This window comes from Agelaius tricolor, unplaced genomic scaffold (assembly GCF_023055355.1).
Source record: "Agelaius tricolor isolate 1412-34295 unplaced genomic scaffold, bAgeTri1.0.p SCAF_1, whole genome shotgun sequence".
NCBI classification, from domain to species: domain Eukaryota; kingdom Metazoa; phylum Chordata; class Aves; order Passeriformes; family Icteridae; genus Agelaius; species Agelaius tricolor.
In genome coordinates this window covers 19,738,872-19,765,777 of record NW_027269261.1, presented here as the reverse complement: position 1 = coordinate 19,765,777, position 26,906 = coordinate 19,738,872, and the positions used below count along the sequence as shown (strand labels likewise).

The 26,906-nt window shown below is 38.1% G+C and overlaps 1 protein-coding gene across 1 annotated transcript in view; it reads left to right on the top strand.

Annotated features, from left to right (window-relative positions):
- LYPLAL1 (lysophospholipase like 1) overlaps positions 1-3,724 on the top strand; it is a 30,142-nt gene extending 26,418 nt beyond the window's left edge. Inside the window, exon 5 of the mRNA XM_071425925.1 lies at positions 52-3,724. Within this exon, the coding sequence (XP_071282026.1) occupies positions 52-291 (240 nt within the window). The 3' untranslated portion in view covers positions 292-3,724. The remainder of the gene's footprint in view (positions 1-51) is intronic.
- Positions 3,725-26,906: the final 23,182 nt, after the last annotated feature.

Below are 26,906 nucleotides of genomic sequence, written 5' to 3'. Positions count from 1 at the left end.
TATTCCTTAAATTTTTGGCAGTATGTCTGACAGTGTCTCCTTTCCATCTAGGCTTTGAAAAGAAATGAAAGTGCTCTTCCAGAATTATTTCAATGCCATGGAACTGCTGATGATCTAGTTCTCTACTCATGGGGTGAAGAGACCAACAAGATGTTAAAGTCTCTGGGAGTATCAACATCACTTCACACTTTTCCAAACCTCAATCATGAGCTGAACAGAACTGAAATAGAAAAATTAAAATCCTGGATTGTAAAGAAATTGCCTGTTGAAGCACCAAAGGCTAATGAATAAATGAAGATCCAGCCTCATACTTTCTGATTTTTCATAGTTTTAAAATCATGTGTGACATATATGTGGGTGTCCCATATCCTTATATAAGCATAGCTTCAGGCAAACACTTTTATATTCTATAAAGTTCACCTAAGAGGTGAAAAAAGGTGCTGACCACTAAACCTCACTTTATTATATGGATTTCTTTTTCTGTTTTCTTGTCCAGTTTTTAAGCACATGCCAGTCTACAAAAAATACTGACTGATAATATTGAAAGCATTCCAAAATAGTCAAAGCAATATTCAGGGAGCAGTACTGTGAATCTCCCAGGTTTTGTTTGTTTGTTTTTTTGTTTGTTTGTTTGTTTTGGTTTTTTTGGGGGGGGTGAGGAGGATTGGGCAGGAAAGTGTTCTAAGATGGAAAAATATGCAGCGGCATGGTAGTTTCTAATGGCATTGTAGCAACAAAAAGGCCAATTACTAAAATAATACAGTTTTACTTGTACAAATGCATGCATCTGTTCAAGTTAGTTTAGTGAGGGAGACTGTATTGGCTTCAATTGGATTCTCAGCATGTGGGAATGAACTTGCCTCAAAGCAGAGCTGTATGTCCCCTGAAAAAAAATCAGATTTGTGTTATATTTTAAAAAGTCCTATGTAGACCCTGTGTCTAGCTATACCACAGGGTCTTGTTATTGTTCTTTCTCATTGTTTTGTTACAGAGCTCTAGGTTTGTGTGAGTTTATTGAGCCTTCTGTGGTTTGCAGTGTAGGTTTAAAAAAAAAAAAAAAAAAGTACCATCATGATTGCTAAGATCTATCCTGTTTTTGAAAAAAATCATTCTTTGGGCCCTGTTCCTGTAGAAACTTATTTTTGCCAAGAGTTTTCTTTTGGCCTGCATGGCCACATTTTAAATTAAAAGATGAGGATACTTGACTCTTCTGTGAATATTTAAAAGTTGTAAATAATGATTGTGATATAAAGAAAACTTGTATCCCCTTATTTTTATGGTGGATGATTCATCTCTCTGTCAGTTTGATAAATTAACTCAGAGTATAAATATCTATTCTTATGTAATTGTAATGCTTTTTTTATTCTCCCCCCCTCTGCCCCATTTTCTACTCCCCAATTTCAGTAATTTTTTTAGCATGACAAGCTATTCAGCCTTTTGCCAAAGCCAATAGATCCAAGTCTCTTGCTTAATCCTCTCATTTTCCCGTTTTTGAGGAGTGGATCTGGGACACTGTTGTTTGCTCTGTCACAGCAGATTGCTGCCAGTACTGACTATGACTCCAGAAATATCAGCCAGCTCCCAGGGACTAAGTTTTATTCAAATCCTCATGCCCTGAGACCTCAGCCAGCTTTTACCTATCTTGAAGAGTAAGCAAGGGGAAAAAAATGACACTGTTCAAGTACAAGCCATGTAATTGGCAGTAGCAAGTAACAACTTCCTGCTGCTAAAAATATTTTGCTGTATTTCATTTTCCTAGCATTAGCAAGTCAGCAGTCTGTTCTGAAAAACAGCATTTTAAATGGCACATGAAAACTCAGCTATTTGAAAGAGTGAGTGACCAGCAGTTTTTCCTGGTGCCCTAGGCTTCCTAATTACTGCAAATTAAATTGAAACAGGTGTGTTCAGATGCAGCTGAGCTAACATTGCCTTGGCCCAACTCTAATTGCAATCCCTGACAAGTGAAGTAGTGGCATTTTAGGGATAATGCATCACTTTTGCCCCATTTTCTGTTCTTCCTGAGCTCCTATCAAGAGGCTCTTTGAACCACTAATGCAAGGTGGCAATTAATTTTGGTGACAAGTGCATTCACATGGGAAAGTGGCAGTTTTCTGGCAAGGTGGCTTTTAACAGGGTCAGAGAATAGCATAAAACAGTTGAAGGAATACCATGGAGAAAATAGAAAATATTACCAAGCCAAACCCAGCTCTTTTGATTGCTTTTGCAATGTGAATAATTGCAAATACAGTGGATACAGGGTTTGGCTTAGTTCCCCTGTTATAGGTTGAGAAGGAATTACAAATGTCATGACATCCTTTAGAAAACAGTAAGTTCCCAGTTTGCATCTATTTTCTTCCATCTTCTTGGCTTGTGAGTGAAACACCAACCAATCAGGAGATGCATTGTGACATAACAGAAATCCATCAGGTATATGCTGTAACAGAGTCTCAAATCTCAGAGGTTTTGAGGTCACTTCTGGGATGTTGGAGAACTCAATAGATTTCCTTCAGTCTGCGGGAAGTGAGCACAGTGGGACTCGCCTGTCCCTTTAGCTGAAGAAGGTGTGGCTGTGTGTTCCAGATGGTGCCAAGCTCATACTGGACAAACAGATTGAAGTTTAGCCCAGAAAAATTTGGGTTATTGGTTGGTATTGAGAAGCATCCAGAGGCAATATTAGTCCTTGAAGACAGTGGGCCTGCTGTTAGATCTCTAGTCAAATGAAAACCTTAATAGTCAAAAATTAGCCCAGCTGTTTGACAGCATGTTTCAGAAGTAATTCAGACAGCTTTTTGACTGATTGGCCCTTTTTTTTAACCTGGCCCTTTCTTACTACACTTTTAAAAATTATTTTTTAATTTAATACTGGAAAGAGGGTGGGGGTTTATTTGCCAAAACGGCATCTCTGCAGTGCTTATGGCACTGCAGCTCCAGGAGCTGCCTGTTAATTTCTGGATAGAGTTTAAAGTCCTTCTTAGAGACGGTAAGAATCAGACTTCACTTTTGCCTGAATGGTTGCCTGTTATTGGGACAGACTTCCTGTACCAGGTGCCAGGGCATACAGAACCCTGAACTGGTATGTCTTACCAGCTGAATTTAGATTTAGATGAGGAGAATGATAAAGAATGCAACATTTCTGGTTCATCCATAATGTTTCACTCCTGATCATACAAAAATTTTAAGGCAAAAGATGCCGTTCACTTTTGGGAGGAATCAATTTGAGGTGCTTTCCTTTGGTTTGTTTTTGGGGTTTTTTTGTTGTGGGGTTTTTGTTGGTTTGTTTGTTTTTGTGGATTTTTTTTTCCTTTCTGTTTTTGTCCTGTTTAAAGATACAGTCCTGAACATCACTTTGAGGAAGATACTGCAAAATTTAAGAGCCATGCCAGGATCTGTACCACTTGACCTACTGAAGGTATGAGAACATAAACTAGAAAGAGGGTGGTTCTGTCCTGCTCCAGGAAGAAGGCAGGAGCAATTAGTTGGCAATGCTGGTTTATGTTCTTACTGTAAGTCTTTTTGAGGTACTTTTTTCTTTCCTTTCATAGTTAGATAAGAGTTTGGCTTTAAAGTAGAAACTTTTAAAACCATTTAAAGTGTAACTGGAATAACTGACTAAGTCCTTTCAGATTGATACTATTTTCTTGGAGCTTGGTTCTGTTTTGGTGAAATACACAATTCAGTAGGCAAAAGAAAACTCATTTAATAAAGTCTTTAACTCTTGGGCTCAGTTACTGTGTTTCATAGTGCTTCAGAAACAAAGCAGTATTGTTTGGACCTTTTCTTCTTTCTACTTTTCTGATACTTCACATTTATATTTCAGATGTTTAAAATTTGTGAGTAGATCATTGCTGTGAATGTGGGTGCCTTCTGAGTAATTAATGTGCTTGCATAGACATATAAAGTCAAAGAACAAATATGAATAAGGCAGAAATTGGCTGAACAATGTGGGAAGCCAGAAGTCATTGGTAACATAATTTTGACATTAAAGCAAGAAATTCTCTACTTAAGTTAATCTCTTCTCATGTTAGATCTTTCACTGCTTTTTTAGTAAATCATCTTTAAAGCCATTTAAAAAGGCTCTGCATATGAAGTGAGCCAAGTGGGTGAAAGTAACTTGTATTTATAACGATGAGATCCAGATGGCAAAACATGGAGATGGAAACCTAGTGGACAATGTTAGAACAAAATTTGTTAAGACATAGATGGAGGAAAGTGGATATGAGTTTACTTTGCAATTGACACATGTTCTAGAACAGCTGTGAGGATTCTTTGGGAGATCATAGAAGAGAAATCTGTTTCATAAGTTTTCCATCTTGACGCAACCTTCATTTTAAATGCAGCTGGTTAAGGGTGCTCTGGAGAAAGGAAATAATAATTACCAATTCAGTTTCCTACTTCTGTTTCTTTTCCAAATCCTCTTCCACTGTGTGAACCTGATATCACTACTCAGAAGAGAACCTAGCAGTTCTATTTTCAATATCACATCTGGTCAAATATTTCTCAGCACACTGCACTGGGACTTAGCACCCAGCCATGCCTTGGGTGAGTTCTGTGTTTATTGAACAGTTAGATTAAAAAATCATAATTTAGAAGAGCCAGTGGCGTCAATCCAGGAAGGCCTCATATTCCCCATGGCACGGCATTGAGCCTGAGTACCATACCAAACCTGCTGTCATCAAGATAAGTTTTGTGAGCTTGAAGGACAGAAATCCCACTCTTCTGTTATGTATGTGAGAGCTGTAGGCACTGTTCTGGTGAGGAGGCACCTAAAATCTTCAGTAGGTTCACTGTGTAAATATGTAGGATCCTTTAAAAATGCAAGGAGAAGTTGGTATCTCCTTATTAAGTGCTTAAAAAAAGTTGTGTAATGAGTATTAAACATTACTCTTGAACCATTAATTGCTAATGACAAGGAATTTGTCATTTGTCATGATTCCAGACAACAAAGCCAACAAGGCTTTCCAACCTGTGTCTTAATACACAGTGGAGATTGTCAAAATAGACCAAGAGAGTGTGCTTAGAACCTTCCACCACTTCTAAGGGCCAGTATTTTGTGGTTGGGGAATATTTTACCCTGCTTCTTAAAAGTAGTTACTGTGTAAAATTAAATGCAACATGAAGCAGTAATAGTCTAATAGTCTGCAACTGCTAATGAGAGCATAGAAGAATTAATTGCTTGCTTGTGCTCTCTTGGTTGGTTAAAGGTGTTTTGCACTACAATGTACAGTGATAGGCATCAAGTATGTCAGATCATAGTTTGAATCAAGCAAGCCATCAAGATCTTATGTCATGCATACGGTAAAAAATTTATAAAAATACGACTTCTGCTGCTTCTTGACTTTTAAAATATGCAGAAATGAATCAGACTGTAAGCGTTATCTGCTGTCATAGTTGATCTTAGTAGAAAAAATGCTTTCTGGGGCACATTCCAGCCAAATACTGATATTCAAGCATGTGAATGTGAGCTCTGCTGCCTTAGAGCCTATGGTTCCCACTGATGGATCTATGTAGAAAGCCTAGATTCAAATATGGAGTTTATTTAGTTTGAATTTGGACAATTTGGGGTGAAGTTCTCGATGTAGCCACGGTGTTGTGAGGAGCAGTCAAAATTATTATGAATCTTAGTCACACTAATGTGCCAAAATTGGCAGGGCAGTGATTTAATGCTTCCAGACTAATAAGAATGGTCGAGTGCTAACCATGCTCCTGTTCCATAGTTTCCATTGCTAATCTCTAGTCCACATAAGGTATGTTTATGTATCAGAGGAGAGACTCTCTTTTGTGTTTTCCTTTTTATGAAATGGAAGTTGGAATAACATGCAGGTTAATGCAATGCATGATTTAGGCAACTAACTTCATCTACTCTTAAAACAGAGCTTCCCTTCATTGTCTTTGCATGCAGAAATAGTAATGGCTGACTGATGACCTTCTGGGCAAGAACTATGGCATTTTCATCACTAGGATTTTTCCAAATACCCGGTAATTGAAGTCAGGTTTACCCGTAGACCTATTTTGACTTAAGCCTTGAGCCTGCTTTTCTCAGAGAAATTAATAATCTTCATTGTTTCCACTGAACTGATTACACTCTAACTTGGCTAAATAAATGGTCAGTGAGGAACTCAGGGGTTCAGAAATGGAATTAAACTTTTCTTTGGTTTGCAGCAGAGTATTTTTCAGTTAGGACTTTCAGTTTACTGTAAGACAGAGGTCTGACTGCCCCCTTCCCTTCCCCACTGGTTTGGGAAGGGAGAGGAAGCTTGTTTAGAAGTAGGTTCCCTCTCCTTTCAGGCAGTCAGCCTGTGGAGAAACATTTCATTTCATGACACATCACATCAGATTTACACTTGGAAGCATACAGATTTTTGTAATGTGGCCACCTCCGGCATGTACAGAGGTGGCGTGGAGTGCTACGTGCTAATTTAACATAATTTCCTGAGAAATGAACTGGATGGCAAATAGTGCTGACAGTATTTATAATAATATATTAATATGTTTTTTGGGAAACAATGTGGCCTCTGCTTCTGTTTGTATTTATAATTTAGCATGAATCATAACCAGAAGTCAGAACTGTGCTGGTGAAAAGAATGAATATTAATTTTGGAAGTGCCAGGGCAGATTTTGTATATCAAAAGCTGACAAAAAGGACAATTTGCAGAGGTTTCAGTAAGTACATCATTAAATTATCCTTGGCTCCTTCTCAGTTGTTTTTTTTTTTTGGTTTTTTTTTTTTTTTGTAATGATGCTTCTCTAAGCAAAAATATAAACATGTGAAGCACTGAAGGTGACTTTATTGGAAGAACTAGATTTTTTCCTCACTAAGGAAATATATTTTTTCTGAAGATGTCCAACTGATTAATGCCAGACCACTGGAATTACTGAGTGAAATCCTCAAGATGTTTTAGTGTTTTTATAGCACAACTCGGTTGTCAATGTTTTTGTGTATATGAAAATATTTGGCAGCTTTGTTGACCAGATAGATGATGGTATGTGAATTTCACATTTTATATAAAGGCCCTTGGTTTCATATTTGCAATTAGGGGTTTAACATTCAGTTGAAACAGCGGTTAAGTGATTGCCTTAATAATTTCTGTAATGTCATGAGAAGTGAGAACCTTGTGTCATGCTCCACTCCACCAGCTCTGAATATTTGGTTTTCCAATATTTGGAAGTCATTTTTGGATCCAGCAAGCTGTCAAACCTGGAATTGCCCGTAGTCCTGCTGGCCTCAATGCTCCCCGCATGGCTCACAAAGGGACTTAAATCAGCTCTGCTGGTGACAAAAGCAAGTTCCATCTTCATAGTGGAAACCCCTTCCTATGTTTGGCATGAGAAGCACTGAGAAATGTACATATTGTATAAATTCCCTTCTTGAAGTACTACCAGTACTTTGGTTAAGCCACTGTAAAACTACTGGTATGCATTTGTTCATAGTTTGGAAAATACTGTTTTCATTACAGTAAACCAATATAAACATCAGCAATATTGCTATCAAACAAATTAGTTCTCATATGAAATGTATGGTAAGTAAATTTGTTGTGTAGCTGAATACAGTGTTATTTAATGGAATTTGGTTTGGTGCCAAGCAAACATATGGATCTTTAAATGCATTTCCCTTGGGGCTGTGTTGAAATCATCCACCAATAACATGGGCCGAATTCTCTTCCAGATTTGCAGGCTGGCTGCCCTTATTATATGAGGTTTGAAATGCAGCTAATGGTGCAATAATTTCTGTTTTGTCAGTTTGAGGTGTTTTTTTTAAATTTGTTTCACTAAAGTTTTTCTTCTCTCACTCCCTCCCAAAAACCTTCCTTTCACTGTGGAAAAGTGTTATTTTATCTTCAAAAGCCACAAAGGTTCTTGATTCCTTTGGGGATTCTTGTCTTCATTTCTCTTCTAGTTCTTCCCTTTTACCAGGGAAAATTGATATAAGGGGAGATAAATGGAAGACAGAGTAATATGGGTAAATATTCTTGTCTTTGCATCTTTACAATAATTAAAATTATTATTTTAGGAATATGTATTTTGGAAAAGTTATTTTTTCAGAAAATACTGGCTCTTTTTCTTTAGTTGTGATAGTCTGGTTCTTTAACAGGAAGTGGTATTGACAAAGCTGCTTCAGACATCATATTTTTAACCACAGAACTTTAGTGGGCTTCCACAACAGGTTACATTATACTTACAGCAGAAGTTGTAGCATAGATCCTCATCTATTATCTTGCTATTGTGTGTACTTGCTTTGCTTGCTGAATGTAGTCATATTTGAAATCAGTGTCATTCCCTTCTTGTAGTGAAACTCATGTGTCAAAGCTTAGTACAGTGTTCCTCCATAGTAGTCACTATTAAAGTAGTTTTAAAAATTACTGTAATTACCTCAAGTAATTTAAATTTAACTCACTGCACTTTCTTTAAAACCTTCCCTTTATACTTAATCAAATGCCGAAATGGTGCTAAGAAAGATGGGCTTCATTTGACTTTGTCAAATTCCCTCCAGTGCTACAACCACAAGTGAGTGTGTTATAATGATTTACTTGGACATCTGCACGTGCCGATGTCTCTTGTAGTCAAAACTGTGTTTTGGCTTACTGAGAGAACTAAATGGCACAAATTGTGCCTAGATTTGTGCCCAACATAATCTCCAGAGCTTTGAACACATTTAGCTTCTGGCTGGCTGGCCAGACCTGGTCAGGTTAGCTGATGGTGGCACGCAGAACTTCGAGGCATTCAAAAGCAGCTTAATATCCAGCGCCAGGCACCGGATGGAGACCACCTTGGAGGGACTTGGTTTTAGGAAAGCAGCAGGAAAATAAAATGTTCTTTCAATAAATAATTAGGAGGACGTGTTAATGCTATACAGAGCAGAGCAGAGTTGTCTGTGCCAGTTCCTTCTGTAAATTGGTAGAGCTCATTTAGGACCAGTTGAACTGTGCCAAAATACATCAGACAATGTGCTTACATGAGTGGAGTTACTGGGGACTTGACCCCATGTCATCTGAGGATCTGCTTCTCCTGGATAGTAGTACAGATGATGTCAAAAAGTTCAGTAGTATGCTTTTAACTATTATTTTCTTAGAAGCCTCAAAAAAATGTAGGTGAAATGGTGGCATAATGCTGAAAGCTGGAGAGGGGGCACTTGCATTCAAATTCATATAACCACTACTGGCAAGCTAAAAGATGTTCTTACTCCTTCAAAAACAGAGGTAGGGTCTAATTATAGACCCACTGATGTAATGAGAACATTCTGACCCACCATTATAGTCCTAATCACAGTTGTAAGCCTGGTGAATTAGAAAGTCTGTTTTTCTTGCTTTCTGCATACAAATTCAATTTCAGAATAACATTTTGCGTTATTTCAGGGAAGTTGCAGGGCTCTGAAGGTGATTAAAGTTACTCAGTCATCAGCAGCATGACTTGTAACCCACCCAAAGGCTGCTTATAATAGTATTGCTTCATTTTGTTACTTGTCTTGAAAATTCCTTAGCTTGAGGCGAGATGTGGTCTCGGGAACCTCAAGTGTTAGACTGAAAAATCAGAGCTTTGTGCAGCTACTACAGCCTGCTGTCTATTTTGTTAAAATCTTGGTGGGAAGGGAAAAATGAGGAGTGGGGGCAGCCTGGGGGCATTGAGTCCTGCGTGGAGCATGGAGCAGTGTCTGTACTGCAGCACTGTGCTCTCTGGGGCACTGTCCAGAGCAGGATCCACAACAGAGGAATCTGTGCAGCTCTGTGACTTCACTGTGTAAATCCAAGCTCAGTCATCATGTGTTTGATGGCACATGGACTTTGTGCTCTGTTTTTACCAGGTAAGTGCACCAAGTCTGGCACCTCATACCTAAACACAGGTTTTTGCCAAAGAACTTTGGTCTCAGACCAGTTGATTGAACGGTTTCAAGGCAAACCCAAACTTTCAGTGTAGTCTGTACTGTCAAAGATCATTATAAAGCCAAATTATTTAGCTGCTCACCCTAGATAAGACCCTTTGGTCTTACCTGGGAAGAGTTATCTAGTCCCTCCCCAAAGTGTTTTTCTGCTTGGAGCCCAGGTCTCTGCATGGCTGTTTTGTGTGAGCAGTGTTTTGGACTCAGGGTAGAATTGAGAGTGGAAGGGCAGGAGCCAAATGTTCAAGAAGTTTATTCTGCCTGCAGGGGCAGGATTGGCACATGGATGACCAGGGTATTACATGTGAGGTCAGCACCAGAGTAATGTTAGCCTGTTAGCATGCTTTGAGGTTGGGTGGCTGCAAGTAGTTGGAGATGTTGCCCATTCACTCAGAGATAAGCTGGGCTTTCCTTGCACAGCCCAGATGCAGAGACAAAACCTCTAGGTCTTGAGTGTGTTTGGATCTGGTGTTGCAACCTGAGACCTGAGGTACACTGAGAAGTGAGCTGTCATAGCAATATGCATGGATGGAAAACAGGATCCCAGAGGATCTGACCTTCTTGGAAGACAAATGACATGTACTGCTGTTTTGTTTTGTGGGTTGGCTTGGGCGTTTTTTGTTGGTTTCTTTGTTTGTTTGTTTTATAGGATCAAAAGCAATTAATAATGTGGGGAGCCAGAATGGTGTTTGAAGTTGGCAGTCAGTACTTGGGAATCAGATATCAGAGATACCAGGCGTGATGCAATCTAATGAGACATGCTTGGAGGGGGTGAGGGAGGACAGTAGAGATGGTGAATAACCTTCAGAGGAAAGGCTCTGGAGGACATAACCACATTTCAGAGAAGATGTAATACTTAAGGAGCAAGAGGGGCAGTAGAAAATATCAGAAGCTTTTGAGAGAGCTGGAAGGTTACGATCTTTTCCCCAGCCACCACTTGGAGACAAGCTTCTCTTTAGGAAAGAATCAGAAATATTTAAAATTTATGTGATGCGCATTAAATAAAGTGCATTTTCAGCTGATCCCTCAGCCAAATTTTAAACATGGTCAGAAGCTTTTCAAAGCTTTGTAATCTTTCAAATTATAAATCAGTGTTTTTACACTGTATTAAACTCCCAGGCTTTGTGATAAGCCACCAGATAAAGGACTAGAAGCCAGCAAATATTTCTTGCTAATAATTTCAGAAGTTCTTCATTCTTTCCCAAAAGATTGAAAAAAATTATTCCCAAATTCGGTGCTGCTTTGGATATATAGGGTATAATTCTTTGGGAAAAGGTTGGGAAGTTTTTGGTAAAACGACACTTGAAAGGTATGTTAGTTTAGCAAAGGGAAACAAAAGATACATGTTAAAAAAACCATAACTGCTCTGTTTAGTTGCTCTGTCCCAAATAAAATGTGGAAAGTAAACCAGCTGCATAATGGACTAAATGCAGAGCTAAAAGCTTGTGCCATTCCATTGCAAATGTCATGATTTTGTGATGCATTTCATAAAGCTGTAGCTCATTTAAAGTCATGACTCTGTGAGAATTTTTACTTATTAGCATTTCAAGTTTTTAATCTGAATTGCATGAAAATTGAAAATATGCTCTAAAAACTCTAGAAATCCAAAGCAAAGAAAAAAACCAAACACTAATTATCTTTAGTAAAAAAGATAATTTAGGGAATTTTTAAGCTGGTCATAAAACCTTGGGGTTATGTATCTTCAGTGATATATGTGAGTAACCTGTATTTGAGTGCTACATTTCACCACCAACTTCAAAGTGATTGTCCAGCCTCAAGAGGAATATTTGCGAAGTAATATAACCAGGTCAATATGAGGGTGATTCCACTGCATGACTTCACTGCCATGTGAATTTACCAACATGTAACTTAAATCTTCATTCTCACAGATAAACCTTTTATTTACTACACTTTTTGAGGTGAACCTGGAAAGCATCTGATCACCATCGTCCTTTCAATTTTTTTCTGTTTTTCATATTAGGGGAATGATTGTCACTTATTCCTTGATATTCAGTTCCTTGGTGAAATCTAAGTTCTTCAGCCTTGCCTTATGTCATGTTTCATAGGTCTATATAATTTTTATTGCTCAATGTTTAACTGGGTTAGAGGCCTCTGGATGAGATCTTGCAATAGAAAAGTTGCACAGAATAACTACTGCCCACCTCTTGGAAATGTTTTTCACATTTTAAATGCAAACCAAAAAGAGTTTTGCCCTCTTGCAGCATATTGATTGTGAATTGTATGTGGTTTGTCATATGGTGTAACTCCAAAGCCCCCAAGATCATCTATACTTTGTGATAGTACAAAAAGTAACAAAAAAGTTTACCTTTTTTTAAATGAATTGGCTTAAGAATAACAAAATCCAATTTAACTCTCTGCTTAAAAAAAGGGGGGGTTGGGAGGCAGGGAGGAGAATTATTTTTTTGGGTGGAGAGCTTTTATTTCTAGCTTCATACCAAAGCAAATTTTTATGGCTGAGTTATAAACCCCTGAAAATTGCAGTTCATAATGGAAACATTGGCAGACACTGAACGGCACTGCTGTAAAGTAGTATGAAGCTTTAAGTTTTTCCACTTTTAGACCTGGAATAAAACTAAATTACAACACTTTCCATACAGGCATTTGATTTTCCCCCCAGTAATTTCTGGTGGATCTGTCCAATGTTTCCTGACTTCCTATATTGCCATTGGACTTTTTCATATTGACTGCGCAATTGGTTTCATTCAATCAGTAGATTTACCAGTGGGGATGCTCAAAGTGTTGTTTTCTGTGGCAGAGGGTGTTGGGGAATGTAATACTGGCTTGAGGACAGTTACACTGAAGATTTATGGAAGAAATTTACAGCAAATGGGGTTGGAATGAGTGTTATGGGGCTCACAAAACATGTGAAGTGATAAGGGTTCTTACAATATTGTTCTGCAGAATAGAAACATTGTGTCAGACTCCATCCAAACCCATTGACCAAGTGGATGAAAAAGCACTTCAAGATGGTAATATCAGGATTGTTTTTCTTTCCCAAGGCAGAAGAAACAGAGCAGCAATGTGATTGTTCACAGCATTGCAATATGCTAGAGTATTCCAACAGGAGCAATTTTATCTGAAAGTAGATGTGAAAGCAAATGGCAGAATGGAAGTCAGCAAGTGGACAGGGCTTTTTTCTGGAATTATTCCTGGAGCCATTTCTCATACTGGCGCAGGCTGCAGGAAGCTGAAGATCAACATGTGGGTTATTTATAGCCATTTGCAAATGATCTGTTTAGGTACTTCAATCCTTAGGGCAAGACTTGCAACACCATTCGTTTGGCCCCGTGGTATTCCTGTTACAAATTATGGGGCCAGGGCACAGACAAATAACATAGCCTTGCTTTTCTGGTTTGGGTCCCTCCTTGAAGATGAAATGTTATGTTTATTATTATTGCTTTTACTGCATTCCAATGGATTTGTGGTGCTTTCTGGCATGAAGAACTCAGGGACATGGTATATTCCTAGCTGGTGTGTATTTAGCTATTTTATATGGGCAGTTTTGCCTTCAGCCCTGTAACAACTCCCCAGGCTCTTGGGGCAGTGGACACTTCTGGAGTTCTTCTTGAGCAGCTGGTAAACTTCCTTGGACTGTAATGGGAATGATTTTAAATCAAGATATGTGGGACAGGTGCCTTAAAATTAGCCTTAACATCATAGATAAAGACCCCTTTAAAAGAATCCAGATCAGGAAATAAACACTCATGTCCAGACATGGCTGAAAGTTGTACCTACCTTTTGCCAGAAGTTACAGTACCTGTAGGTCTTCTCTGAATGGAAGTGTAGGAGAGCTGCTTAATCTGCTGCAAGAAAAGTTCTTTAGCCCTCACTGAGGAACTGAGCTATTCCAGCCGACTTTGTGGGTGAATTCCAGTAGCTGCATCTGAAAAGCTGAGTAGTGTTGAGACCTCAGGAAAGTGATGAACTGGGGCAAGTCCAGAAAAGAGCTGCTACAATGGTTAGAAGGTTAGAGAATGAGAGGGTCTAGGAATTCCTGATGGAACCTGGTTTGCTTAGTTATGGGTGTTGAGGGGTCCAGTTGCCATCTTTCATTATCTAAGGGAATTTCTGGAGATTTTTTCAGACTCTCTGAAAGACACCATAGCAGACAGACAAGAGGCAATGATCATGATTTCTAACAAAGGAAATTGTGTTTGGATGCAAGGAATGTATTCTTCATCATGAGAGTGGCAAAGCACTATGAAAAATCAATCCCTCCTTGGGGCTTTTCGATCCTCAACCAGACCAGACCCCATATTGAAGAAGGTGTTGCTCTGAGGAAGTTGGAGCAGGTGACCTCCTTAGGTCCCTTCCAACCTATTTGTTTCCTATGAACCTGAATTCATTTTACCAAAGGGAGCATCTGTACGGAAGAAAAAGAAGTAGCAGAATTGAGGATTTGAGAAACAGGCATGTATGTATATGACCAAATGAGAAAAACAGTCTTCAAACTATTTACTTTTAGTGGTTTAGTTTTCCTTTGGAAAATAAAATTAGAAATAATCTGAAAGAGAAAAATACAGTTAAATCAGAAGAGCTTAATATTTTTAGCTCCTGTTTTTCAAAAGCAAACCATTATTTTAGAAGAGTATATTTCCATTGCAAAGCAGAGAATGATTGTATGTTCTTTAATGTGCAGTGAAAACTACAAAGGCTACACTCTGCAAGCTTTTGTGTAAATGTGTGTGTGTTAAATATAAATAAACTGATGTATGCATTTTCAGTCAATGTACATAATTTTACATCTTAAAAATTGTGAGCATGGAGATGTCAAATAAGATGTTTTGGTAAATAGAACTCTCAGAAGATTATATAGCATTATGAAAAGCTAAGGTGGGTTTTTTGTTTGCTTCAGCTAAAGGACAGTTGTGGAGGGTAAGAAACGTGGAGAACTGGGCTTTTGCTAATACTTCCTCATTACAGCAATCAGCCTTGTCACTTTGCATTGGTTTTACTCTAAAGCTTGCCAAAGAGATCACCTGTCCTACAAACCAGTCAGACTTGACCAGAAAAATGAATAACCGGGGATAGTAATAGTTGCTCAATGGTGCTCATGCTAGAGCCTATCCTGTACAGGAAGCCAGGAAGCATATTTGGGAGCAGAAACCAGGTTTTCTCTTGGCTGGTCCCACTCACTTTCCCCTGGCCTGCGCTGTGTATTTGTTGTTAATACAACAACCAAAATCAACCGAAAGCAGATAACCTTGTGTTATAGGATCCTGATTGTTTTTAAACACTGATAAGGGCACTTTGTAATATTAGTTTTGATTTGTAGCTGTTTACATTTGGAAGAGACTGAGAGATGCTAATGTCCCTTCTGGCATTTGTAGATATTTTGTTTTCTAAGATTTGTGGATTTTACATAGCATAATATCAAGCAATAACAGATCTGTGACAGGCAGGATTGCTGTTGAGGGACAGCATGAGCCTTTAGGCTCCAAGCAAGTTGCTTACTTTGCAAGTCAGTGTCTGTTCTCTCCAGTGACTTCTTTTGCATAAAGGGTCATCACTTTAGATGGAAGAGTCTGTAAAAAAAGACACAGCAGGGTTGCATCTGTGAGTGGATAAAAGAAGACTTTGAGCTGGGATTTCTTTTCTGCTCAGGTAAGGCTTCTTCCTGCACCATAGATGTCCTCACAAGACAAGCAAACATAGTCTCTGTTACTGAGCCAGAAGGAGCAGATAAATCTGACAAATTTTGCTCTTCTGCTATTTTTCTCTTCTTGGTTTATGAAAGGTCACAGTGTGAACCACTTCAGTGCCTTCCACTGTTTTCTTTTACATTTTACAGTGCATGCATGATCTCAGTGAGGGAGCACATTTATTGTGCATGCCATTCAGTTTAGATTCAACTGCAGCACATGATTACAGTGACTTAGAGGAAAAAAACTGGAAAATAATTCCCCGATGTAAAACTGGTAACTGAGCCAAAACAGTAGTGCCAGTTATTTCAATGCCTCACATAGTGATTTACGAATTCACTGCAAACACATTTAATGATTTATTGGGACAACTGTGCATATTAACCAGCTCTGTCAAAACCTTGCATGCGAACTTCTTTTGATGATAATTTTTCCTTTAATATTTTACAGAGAGGCATTAGAAGGTGACAGTAGTGAAAGCTTACATTTGCATCATACTTTTTAGTGCCACCCATGAGTTTATCCTGTCAGTCTCCACTGTATTATTTTATTTGGGAAAATATATGCAATGTCTCATGCAAGAATGAATACCTACAGGACTGATCTGAACCCTATAAATATTTAGTAGGCTGATTCATAACCCATTTTTTTCACACACACGTATTGAGCATGCATGCACCTACTGCCTACGTGGCTCTCTTAGGCTGCTGAGGACCATGAGAAGTAGTTTGTGGCTGGCATCACTGATTGTCTTTCAGCCTTTGCCTACTCTTTCCTAATTTGCACAGATTAAATTCATAGGATTTACAAAACAGGCCATGGCTGAATGGAGGAGGATGGAGGGTTGCAAGTAAGGAAAAAGAAATTTATAGGAAATGTCTGTTAGCCTCTTCACTTTATGGCAGCTCACACACAGGTAAGTTCATTTTATTTCAGGCAGGCATTCACTTAGACTTAGAGTAGTTTCTATCACAAGGCTCTTCTCCAAAAAATGTACTTTCAAACAGTGCCTGCCCTGGTGGTAAATACAGAAGCCCTGTCAACCTTTCAAACTGTGTATGAGGCGCCTAATACCTTTCCACCGGAGAACATTACAGCTGTTGCCTTCCTACTGAACCTGCAACAAGGAATGACTAAATGTCACCTGCAGAAAGTTTTAAAGGTAAATTGAATTAATGAAAGCCACAGGTTATTTATTTATGTTTTGTTTAGAGCCTGAGAGAGGCAATAGGTTAGATTTTTTTTTTTTTTGATCCAATGAAGGCCCATCCCACGACCTTATCTATGTGCTGGCAAGGTGAAACAGAACAAAGTGCCAGCACAAAGCAGACAGTGAGAGCTGTCCAAGGGCTCTAGAAGGAAGTTGGAAGTAAAGATTTGTTTCTCAGACAGTGCAAAAGCTTGGTCTTTTTCTCCCTCCTGGTTGGTTATCTGCAAATAAACCAGATACCATTATAAACATTTTGAGAGATATTCTTATGTTTTTGTAAGTGTTCAGTGTGGTTTGATTGGTAACAACTCTAGAAAAGTTCCTTTTATTCGCACTACTGATTGTGTCTAGGGCTCAAGTATCTCAGTCCTGTTGCATATCTATTTTTAAAAGCCATATTTTTTATAGCTTACATACAGAGTCTCCAATGCACATTTATGTGCTACAATGAGGTCATTTTTCTGGATAATTGGGAAAGTCAAGTAATTGCTAGCAAAAGTAAACATTTCTTTCCACGTCCATGAAGCAAGTCTTAGAGCTGTTAGATACCTACACTTTTGAAATTAAACAGTGCTTTACATCAATGTGAAATCCATCTTGAGCTATACTATGACGTCATCTGGCAGTTCCAGGGCACGTGTAGGCCACTTCAATGCCCTTCATTCATGATGGGGATCCTCATTGTGATTTCACTTTTCCACCTACTCTCTGCAGTTTTTGCTACCTTATGTCATTCACTTAACTCTTGGACTCAAGCTCCACCAAGACTTGTCTTTTTTTATCTCAGAGTCTGGTGACCCAAACTCTGACTGAAATGTCAGTTAATTATTGTAGCTGTGATTATTCCCAGTAATTAGTGGTATGTATTCCAGTCACTGAGAAAGGAATGAATTTAGGTAGCATACAGCCAAATGCCTTTTTGATGAGGGAAGGATAAAGTTTATGATCTAAAAAAAGGATCAGATTTCAAATTTTGTTGCAATGAAGGTGGGTGCACTACATAGGAGAAAGGGAAGCAATAGGGTTGTAGAGGCTGAGAAGTTGCATACAGGGAAGCCCTCAGTTACAGCATGAAAGCTGAGAACAAATAAATATGGGGGGATTTGACAGAGAGGAAGAATAAGAAATACAGGATGACTTACTGCAAAGGCCAGTGAAGAAGAACCGTGGCACCTGGGCTTGAGTTCATTCTTGACAACAGGGAGCAAAAATCAAAAGAAACAGAAAACAAGTTCTGGAAGTGGATCCTCAGCAGTAGGCACTGATAAATTCTGCCCTCTGATGTGTGCTTTGATGCCCTGAAATGTTTCAGAAGATGCTTAATATGTGCATTGGCTCTTTAATATCTTTCTCTAGTTCTGAGTATTTCTTAGGTTAATATTCAATGGATTTTACTTCATCCTGGATGTGATAGACAGTTGTTGATTTGTGTGCTTGATGCAGCTTCAATTACTTTCTCCAAAGAAAGAAAATTCTGGAAATCTCACAGAATTTTCAGTCTCTGTGGCTCTCTCTACTGGTAATAGAAATCAGTCACCTTCATTTTGTATTTCTGAAATATCAGTAATACCTTCTCTGAACTAAATAAGCTTGTGTTGCCCTGGGAACCAGCTGGTTGCACACATTGCTTTCTGACTCCTTTGAAATCCACATGTTCCCTCAAAATCATTAATTAGATTTGCCACTTTACCTTACCATAATTCTGTAACTACTTGGTGCAATGCAGAAAAAACTTTCTAGCACATTGCTTCTGCATATTTTTGAAACAGAATTACACACAAGTGGTACAAATGAAGGATAAGTTGAGCAAAAAATATTTTGAATAAGAATTAGAAAACATCACTATAAACACATCACATTTTTTTGGATTGTTGAAAAGCAGGGATTATAAATGCCTCGATTTTCCATATAATTTCCCTTTCCCCCATGCACCCATCTGTACTGAATATTCTGTGTGCTCTCTCTAGCTGCATAATTTGCTTACTGCTGGAATCTCACTCTTTTAATTACTTTGGGTCAGCATAAAGCAATTGTTTGTTCTCTTTGTCATTGGTTTTACAAATATAAGCCAGAGTCATGGTTTAAGCATAGGATTTCTCCAGCAAATAAAGAAATTAGAATGAAATCTAATTAATTGCAATAGCCATGTTACCAAACAGATGCACATAAGTGAATTCTTTTCCCAGCATTAAGCACGAGTGGGGTAACTCTAAGACTTGGGTGTTTTCTTTCATCTCTGCAAGTGCTCAAGGCCAGGTTGGTGGTTTTAAGCAACCTGGTCTGGTGGAAGGCAATCCCTGCCCATGGCAGGAGAGTTAGAACTAGATGATGTTTAAGGTCCCTTCAATACCAAACCACTCTATGATTAATTTCTTGACCAAAACCAATTTCCCTCTATTGATTACTGTGGACCAGTATTTTAAAACAAAAACACACTCATCCACTTACAACAACCCTTCAAAACATGAAGGTTTGTGGAACTGGATCTTTCCTGGTTAGGTTAAAGTAGTCACACTCCCTTTTATCATTAGTCTCTGGTGCAAAATAGACATTTACAAGAAAGTATTGGCAACCACAGAAGCATCACCACAGACTATATAACAGTGATGGTCCTCAGGCTGAATTTGCATCTCATTGCTTTCCCCTCATTCCAGGAGTGATCAGGACCTGCGTTTTAAAAATGGTGAGGGAGGACATAACTTTAATTTGTCATGTGTCCTTTTACCTCATTTCACCAAATGTCAAACTTAGACATGAGCTTAGCCATGTTTGATTTTGACTTTCATTTCTCTTCCATTTTTAAACTGTGATAGCCTGCTTTGTGTTAGAGTTTATGATTGAAAGTCCGTGTTTTGTGTTTTCCTCGAGGACCACAAAGGAATATTTAGCAGGTATTTCAATACCTTGGTTGAAGATGTAAAGTTTTGAAACTTATAAAAAGTTTTCTGTGTTGAAATGCCTCTCTCCAGGAAAATAATGGAGGTGTAAACAGAGTAGAACTCTATGGCTCCTGGGGCTTTTTTGCAGTAAATTCAGAAAGAGGGGGACAAAAGGCAAGATGCTTTAAAAATCACAAATGATGAAGAAATGTAATTCTGTCTATTTTTAAGCCTCATCTGAGATGGAGATTAATAAAGATGAAGATAAACTAAACCAAATAAGGATGACTTAAACCTCTTTTTCTTAGTCACAAGTGCAACTACAGTCTTGCCAGTGAGTATTTTTGATTTCTGCATGTGTAAAATTGTGTTCATTTTCCATTTGTTCATTGACACCTAATCAAACCTAACTTATCTACTGACCAAGCAGTTTTCATAAAACCTGTGTTCATAAACACCAGAGAGCCAAATAGAAAACTTGTGGGGGGAAGGGGGGGGGGGGGGGGGGGTGTTTGGGGTTTTTTTTTGTTTAGTTGTTTTCTTGTTACAGGTTAGGGGTGTTTTTTATCATACATCTATTAGAAGAGTGTTAAAGGATTACAGGACTTGAGGGTGCATATTTAACTGAGGAACATTATGCAATTCTTTTTCCAAAAGAAATAAAAGAACAAATTTCTTTTTCCAAAAGAAATAAAAGAACAGAAAGAAAAAAAAATGCCTACTGCATTCTTCATTAGGTAGAACCCCATAGAACCCATATGGGGTTCTACCTAATTTCAGACCCCTCCAAATATTTTTACATCCCCAGAATGAGCTAAAAATTCAAATCTTTCTAGCTCTCTCATCATAGGCTTAGAATTGGCTCTCTCAATTACAGGCTTTGAAGAAAAGCCATATCCTGACTCAGCAAGCAGTTCACTGACCAGAACATGAGTGGTTTTCCCATGTTCTCTGGGTAATCCCCAGCTGTGCAGGCTGCCTGCAGAAGCAGCTGCCTGGGGGCTTTGTAACCACATTTGCAAACTTCTCCAGCTGCAGAGGTCTTCAAAGGGCAGCAAAGTCAGTCCTGGAGTCAGGTAGTGTATTCCATGACCTTGAAGCTGGGTTGCATTTTCCTGCCCTCCTGATAGGTGAGCAGCTGTATTTTTTACACACTATTTAGACACCACGAAGGACAGGAATGATTTAGCAAACATCCAAGTACATCACAATGAGAAATTTTCAAATGCAAACAAATGCAAGCTTTCCTTTGAGAAATGCCCATTTCTGTCACTTTTTTGAAATACTGTGTATTTTTACATTCCATTTTACATTACTAGCTACATTTCACGACTAACTCGTCAGCAAGGTTCATCCATTTTACATTGCTAGCTACATTTCATGACTAACTCGTCAGCAAGGTTCAATTAAAATTTTATCTCAGCTTTTAGAGGAAAATAATGTCTTAAAAACTTAGCTAAAGAATGAAGCGACATGCATTGCTTCTTATGTGGAGAAAAGGTTTTCAGTGGAACTTGGATTATTTTTATGAATGTTATTTTTTATTTAATACCTTTCTTGATTGTTTTAATATTTTCTTGGAATATATTTGCCTTTTAACTAATATTTTGTCCCTAATTTCACCTGCTAACCTAAGAGGAGAGCTGATGCAGAAGGGAATTTTGAGTATTGGTGTGCAACTACATTCAGATGAGTCCCTGAACTTGTTCCAAACAATGCTGCTGTTGGAGCATTGCAGAATCAGGAAGCAAAACTTTCCTTCCAGCTCCTGGCCCCTAGCTAAATGACAGATAAGACTGAAAAAAGGCATTAAATTGCCTATAATGGGAGTAGTTATTTAGTTAAATACAGGTCTGGTTAGGACTATGTCCCTTTCCTATGCAAAGTATTTTCAAGAAAGTAGGGATTCACAATTCTAAAATTGCTTAGATTGTCAGGAGCTGGATGCTATTGATACCCTTGTTGATAAACTTTTTCTGGGAAGCTTTCAACCTTATTTGCTTCACAGCATTTCAAAAATAGGAGAAGCACCACCACCACCGTGAAGATTTCTGGTGAGTTGACATCAATATTACACTCCAGAGCTCTGGAAGGATTAATTCAATTTCAGCTTGTATGTTGTGGGAGGGGAGGGTATACCCTGGTTTATCCAGCACAGAAAAATGAGAATGATGACTGATCTGGGTGAGCCAGTCATGGGGATTAAGGGGAAAGGAAAGAATTACTTAGAGGATATTCTTAGCCCATGAACAAATGAGCTTGAACAATTCATGAATAAATGAAGCTTTTGGAAGAAGCTTAAATACAGGGTCTGGAACAGTCTTTTGGTCAGGAGAAATGGGTGAAACACTGACCTACTTTCAGTGGGAACATGGTTAGTTACAAAAGGAGCTCATATAATGTACTTATTGAGAGGCTCAAGAGCCCAGGAGGTCCCTCCCCAGTCTGTGGTCTGTATTAAAGAGAGCAGAATAACAACAGCAATGTCATAACAGGGGTGGTGATGCCTACTGCATTCTTCAATGTTCTATTGCTTATCATATGTATCTTTATCTTTTATTAAATAAAAAAACCCAAATTAAGAAAATCACTGCACTTCATTATTTTACAGTCAAAACTTTTGAATAAGGATATGATGAACAAAACTATTTGTTAAAAGAAGGAAGAAAAAAGATAGGAGAGCTGTCTTTCTTTTCCCTCAAGTTTTTCTTCTCCTTGTGCATATTTGTTAACTTGCCAAGAGCCTGTGTTGTTGGCCAAGTGCTCTCAATTTTTAGTAAGGTGAAATTAAAAAAAAAAAGAGTCAAAGATATTTGCATGACCTATGTTTTTTTGCAGAGTGTGAAATGAAAACTTTCTACACTATGATTACTAAAATTGTATTTGTATTGTGAATGATGATCGTTTCCATCTAGTATGGCAGATGCGTTCTGTCTGATGATCCTAATCCTCTTTCTCATTGCCTAAACAGCAGGATCACAAACTCAGTTATCTGCAAAATGCTAATTTTTACCCTTCAAAGCAGTTTTAGCCAAAACCAAGCATGATTTGGGCATAGGCAAGGATTAATAGGCAGAGAGTTTTGTCTGTAGCAGTAAGGTCATTCAGGGGAGATCAGAAGTACAGTAGATTAGCATCCCCATTGTGTGCCTACCTCTTTCCTGGGAAAACCTCTGGTCAGGGCAATAAAGCTGCTTCAGTCCCATGGCTGTTCTGCTGAAGCCTGTGTCAGGGCACATATATCAGCTTTCCAAAGCAGCAACTACACATTAGCTCATTAGTAGCTTCACACAAAACAGGTCCGCAGCCTCTCAGTCAATAGGACATAGCTGCCTTTGTGCAGGCAGGATTTTGACAAAGCACTGCAGAGTGTTGCTTAAGCTCCAAGGAGGAGTGAGACAGTGACAAAGAAGAGACAATAAAACATGTCATAGATCCAGTTAGATTAGTGCCATAAACCTTTTTCTCTAATTAAATATTTCTAAAACATCCATAAGGTCTCAAGACAGGCACCCATAGATTTAATTTAATGATTTAAAGAAAAAAAAATTTGAAAAACCACATCTCACTTCTCTGATTCCCTTAGGTCCTAAAGACTGAAATCACATAAGATTTATGTGAGGCTGAGGTTTTTAAATGTCACTGTCTTTTTTTTTCATAAAAACAGAATTTTTGTCCAGTCAATATAAAGATGAAAATATTTTTCAGCCCAAAATTTCACTCTGCTGTTCACAGAAGCTAGGAAATTTTGGTGGAGGAAGAGAACAGCATATTTTGTATCTTACAAAATATTTTGAGATAATTTATGTGGAGAGCCAGTTGATCCAGATTTTATGGATTAAATTTTATGTTCAATCACTAAGAGACAGAGATAGTGAAAACTAACTGATGAAATTTTCTGCCAGAGAAATGATCCTATATGGTTAGACACTTTTGAAAAACCTGCTCCAACATGCCTGCATCCTTAAAAAGGATTAAAAATATTAAAATTTAATTCTAATATGTTCTTCTAATATGTTCAAAATCTATTTCCCACAGACACCATATATTTCCATGAAAATGTAGCCTTGATTTTCTGTAGGATCTGAAAATTGCCACCTTCCACACAGAACATGTTTTGTTTCAATGGGAGTATATTTGCTGCAAGCATATATATATAATACCTCAAAGAAATGTTGAAGCTGTTACAAAGACTGATAAAAAAAAAGCATCACTTTCATGCAAATCTGACAGCCTTGGCAGGAGTTTAACTCTATAATGCTTGAGGTAAAAGAAAAATCCATTTAGGTGACACCAATTCTAAAATACCCACCTCATGGAGTACTCTCGAGAACTCTCAAAACTAAAGGCTGAAACTGTTTGGGTAATGCAGAGCTATGAATTTTCTTACAATGTAAAAAGTTTAAAAAACAGCATTCATTTTCTTTCATTTGTTCTGTCTTCTCACCAGCACCTTTCAAGGACAGTGAGTGAAAGGAGTAGTTTACTGGAGACAGGTACAATATTGACAAACAATGGATTAATGCAAAACAAAAAACTGCATTCTTCCTACAGAAACTGAAATTTCATATTCTTTCTAAAGACATTACAGAAAAACAGAGTGACATTTGAAGATTTTCAGACCCTAATTAATATGAATGAATTCCTAACCTCGTGGGACTGGTTTAACCATTAGAATTTATTGTAAAGGCTCTGAACATAATTTTTTTATGTATTTATTGCATGCCATGGGGTATTTTGAAAGTAAGTGGTGAGTGCTATGGAAAACAATGTGAAGTGACCACAGCCAGTCATCCAAACCCCAGAAGCTTAGCCCATTGACTTCTGTCCCTGTTGCCAGTTCCTGTGAGCAGGAATGTCCCACTTTAGTCATTTCCTGAGCGTTTGTCTGGTCTGCAAGGCAGGCTGAGTGTCTCAGTTTAGCCACTCACTGCAGACCTTTCCATTCCTTTAAAGATGATACCTCAACTGTTTTTCACAAGACTTTCTCAGTTTGAACACTTCATAGTGTCCTTGATTGTGAGAGGGGTCTATACTATTAAAACTTTAATGTGAATCATGAAGTACTAATGAATAAACATGATTAACACCTTCAACCTCACATGTGGTAGCTTTCATCTGACCTTTACTCAAAATTGTTTTGCCTCATTTTTTATACCATCATTAATCTGCTGAGTTTCAAAGCATTTGCATGAGGTAGATGATAATATTAATAATTTGCAGACAAGGAAAATAAGGTACAGATCTCCTCCTGGGAAATACCAGTAACTCAGCTACCAGAGCTGCTGTTATCAAGGGAGGTTTTACAAAATTTCCTTAGAGAATAAAAATACTAAGGGAGGACTTGTCTGTGAGTCACAGGAGGAATCAGGTTTTTAAACCAGAAGCTTTGTTACAGCTCCACGTACTAACCTTAGGCAGAGCGACCACCACAATTTAATTGCTCAAATCAAATTATGATTCTTTTCCAAAATAAATATCATATGGCTTTTTTTCAAGTGCTGCAGTTATCATTTTACTTCTTCCTACACAGAAATGTTAAAAATGTACAAAATCTTTTCTTATCTGAAGCAAAATTTCATTCAAGAAACCATGTTTACTATTCAATTTTTTCCTTTTCTTTTGTAACTCACATATTGACCTTCCAGTGGTACAATAGCTAAGCTGAAGCTTTGAAATATAGTTACAGTGAGTTGGGCAATAACAAACTCTTTGGTTCTGCTGGTTTTGTTTGGGTTATATTTGTATGCTTTTAATAGGACATTACAAATTCTGTCTTTCAGAAAATAACTATTGAATTTTAAGTACATTTTTATATTTATGTAGAAAATTTAAATTTTTTTCAGGTATTGTAGGTCTCAGAACTAGTGATGAGTAATTCTCAGAGGGTTTTTTTAATATGTGAATGTACAAGATTTTTTAATCTTAAAAAATATTCTCATTTTTAATCTCTTATCCCTAACCTGAAGTAGTCACTACGTCACCCCTTTAAATGTCCTTTTAAGTCAGGTGCCCTTAAGCAAGGAAGGGGTTTTTTAAGACTATATATATATATAATTGAGCTAAAAAGAGACTGGATTATTTTTTTTGTAGTTTCCCTTGCCTAAAATACCTTTACATTAATTTTACATGATGTAATGGCATCTTTGGTCATGAACCTAGATAGAAACAACATGTGAAAAAAAACTTGAGGTTGCAGAAATTGTTAAAACAGGATCTGATCTGCCTCCCCTTGTGTATCACCAGTTTTCAGAATGGAACTAGAACATAATCACCTTATTATCATTGTCATCCATAATTTCCTAGAGGTGTCTCAGGTGTTTTTACAGAAGGTGTTGCCAGTTGATTCAGAGTGATGTTGGACAGTATGAGACAATGTACCCATGACTCTTATATTAAGATGTAATTACAAAGGAAAAGCCTGATTCATCTTCTGGTGCAGACAGGAACAGTTCAGGAACAGGCAGAAATGAGGAGTGAAAATAACAGACCAGTGGGAACTTACAAAGTACAGAAGAAAAACCCCAAAACCGAACTGCAGTGACTTCTCTTCATCCTACCAGCCCTCTTTCAAAAAAATCTGAATGTAAGAGAAAGTGGTCCTCTCTTCCTCTCCCATTCCCCATCAAGAAAATATTACCATTTTCAGGAAGGTACAAATTAATCCCTAAAAGCCTGAGCACAGAAGTTGGAATATGTGCTGGGAGCTGTAATTTGTTCATCACAGCCCAGTTCCCTTCCATAAATCAGGATCTGCAACTGGATTATATCACCCATAAAGCCATTTGCCAGAGGTTCCAGGGTGAACCTCTCTCCCCTCATCCTGAGCGGTGACCTTGCCAAGAGCACTCTGGTAGTAAATAAACACAGAACATGGGTTGTTCAGCTGACTGTCCAGCTCTCTGCTGAAAGGCAGGTACAAATGTCAAGGCTGGACACTCTGGAGAGAGGGAGGCCAGCACAAGAAGACAGAGGTAAGAGTTCAGTGTATTTTCACAGTAGTCAGGGAAGAGAATGAAGAAAGAAAGATTTAGATTGCGAAAAATCCCACTTTTTGTCTTCTCTGGAAACAGAGAAACACACTTAAAATGGGGTTTTGGGTGTTTACCATGATGTTTCCTGTACTGCTTGTTAGACTTACCGGGCTTCTTAAATCCTGTATATGATCATCCAAAGATTGTGGCAGTAACAATCTGTTTCAAACATGTCCTAAAACTGCATTTTTATTTGCCTGTCTGAGAAGCTGCTTTCCTCTGCCTGTTCTTACTGGGGTGCAGACCAGA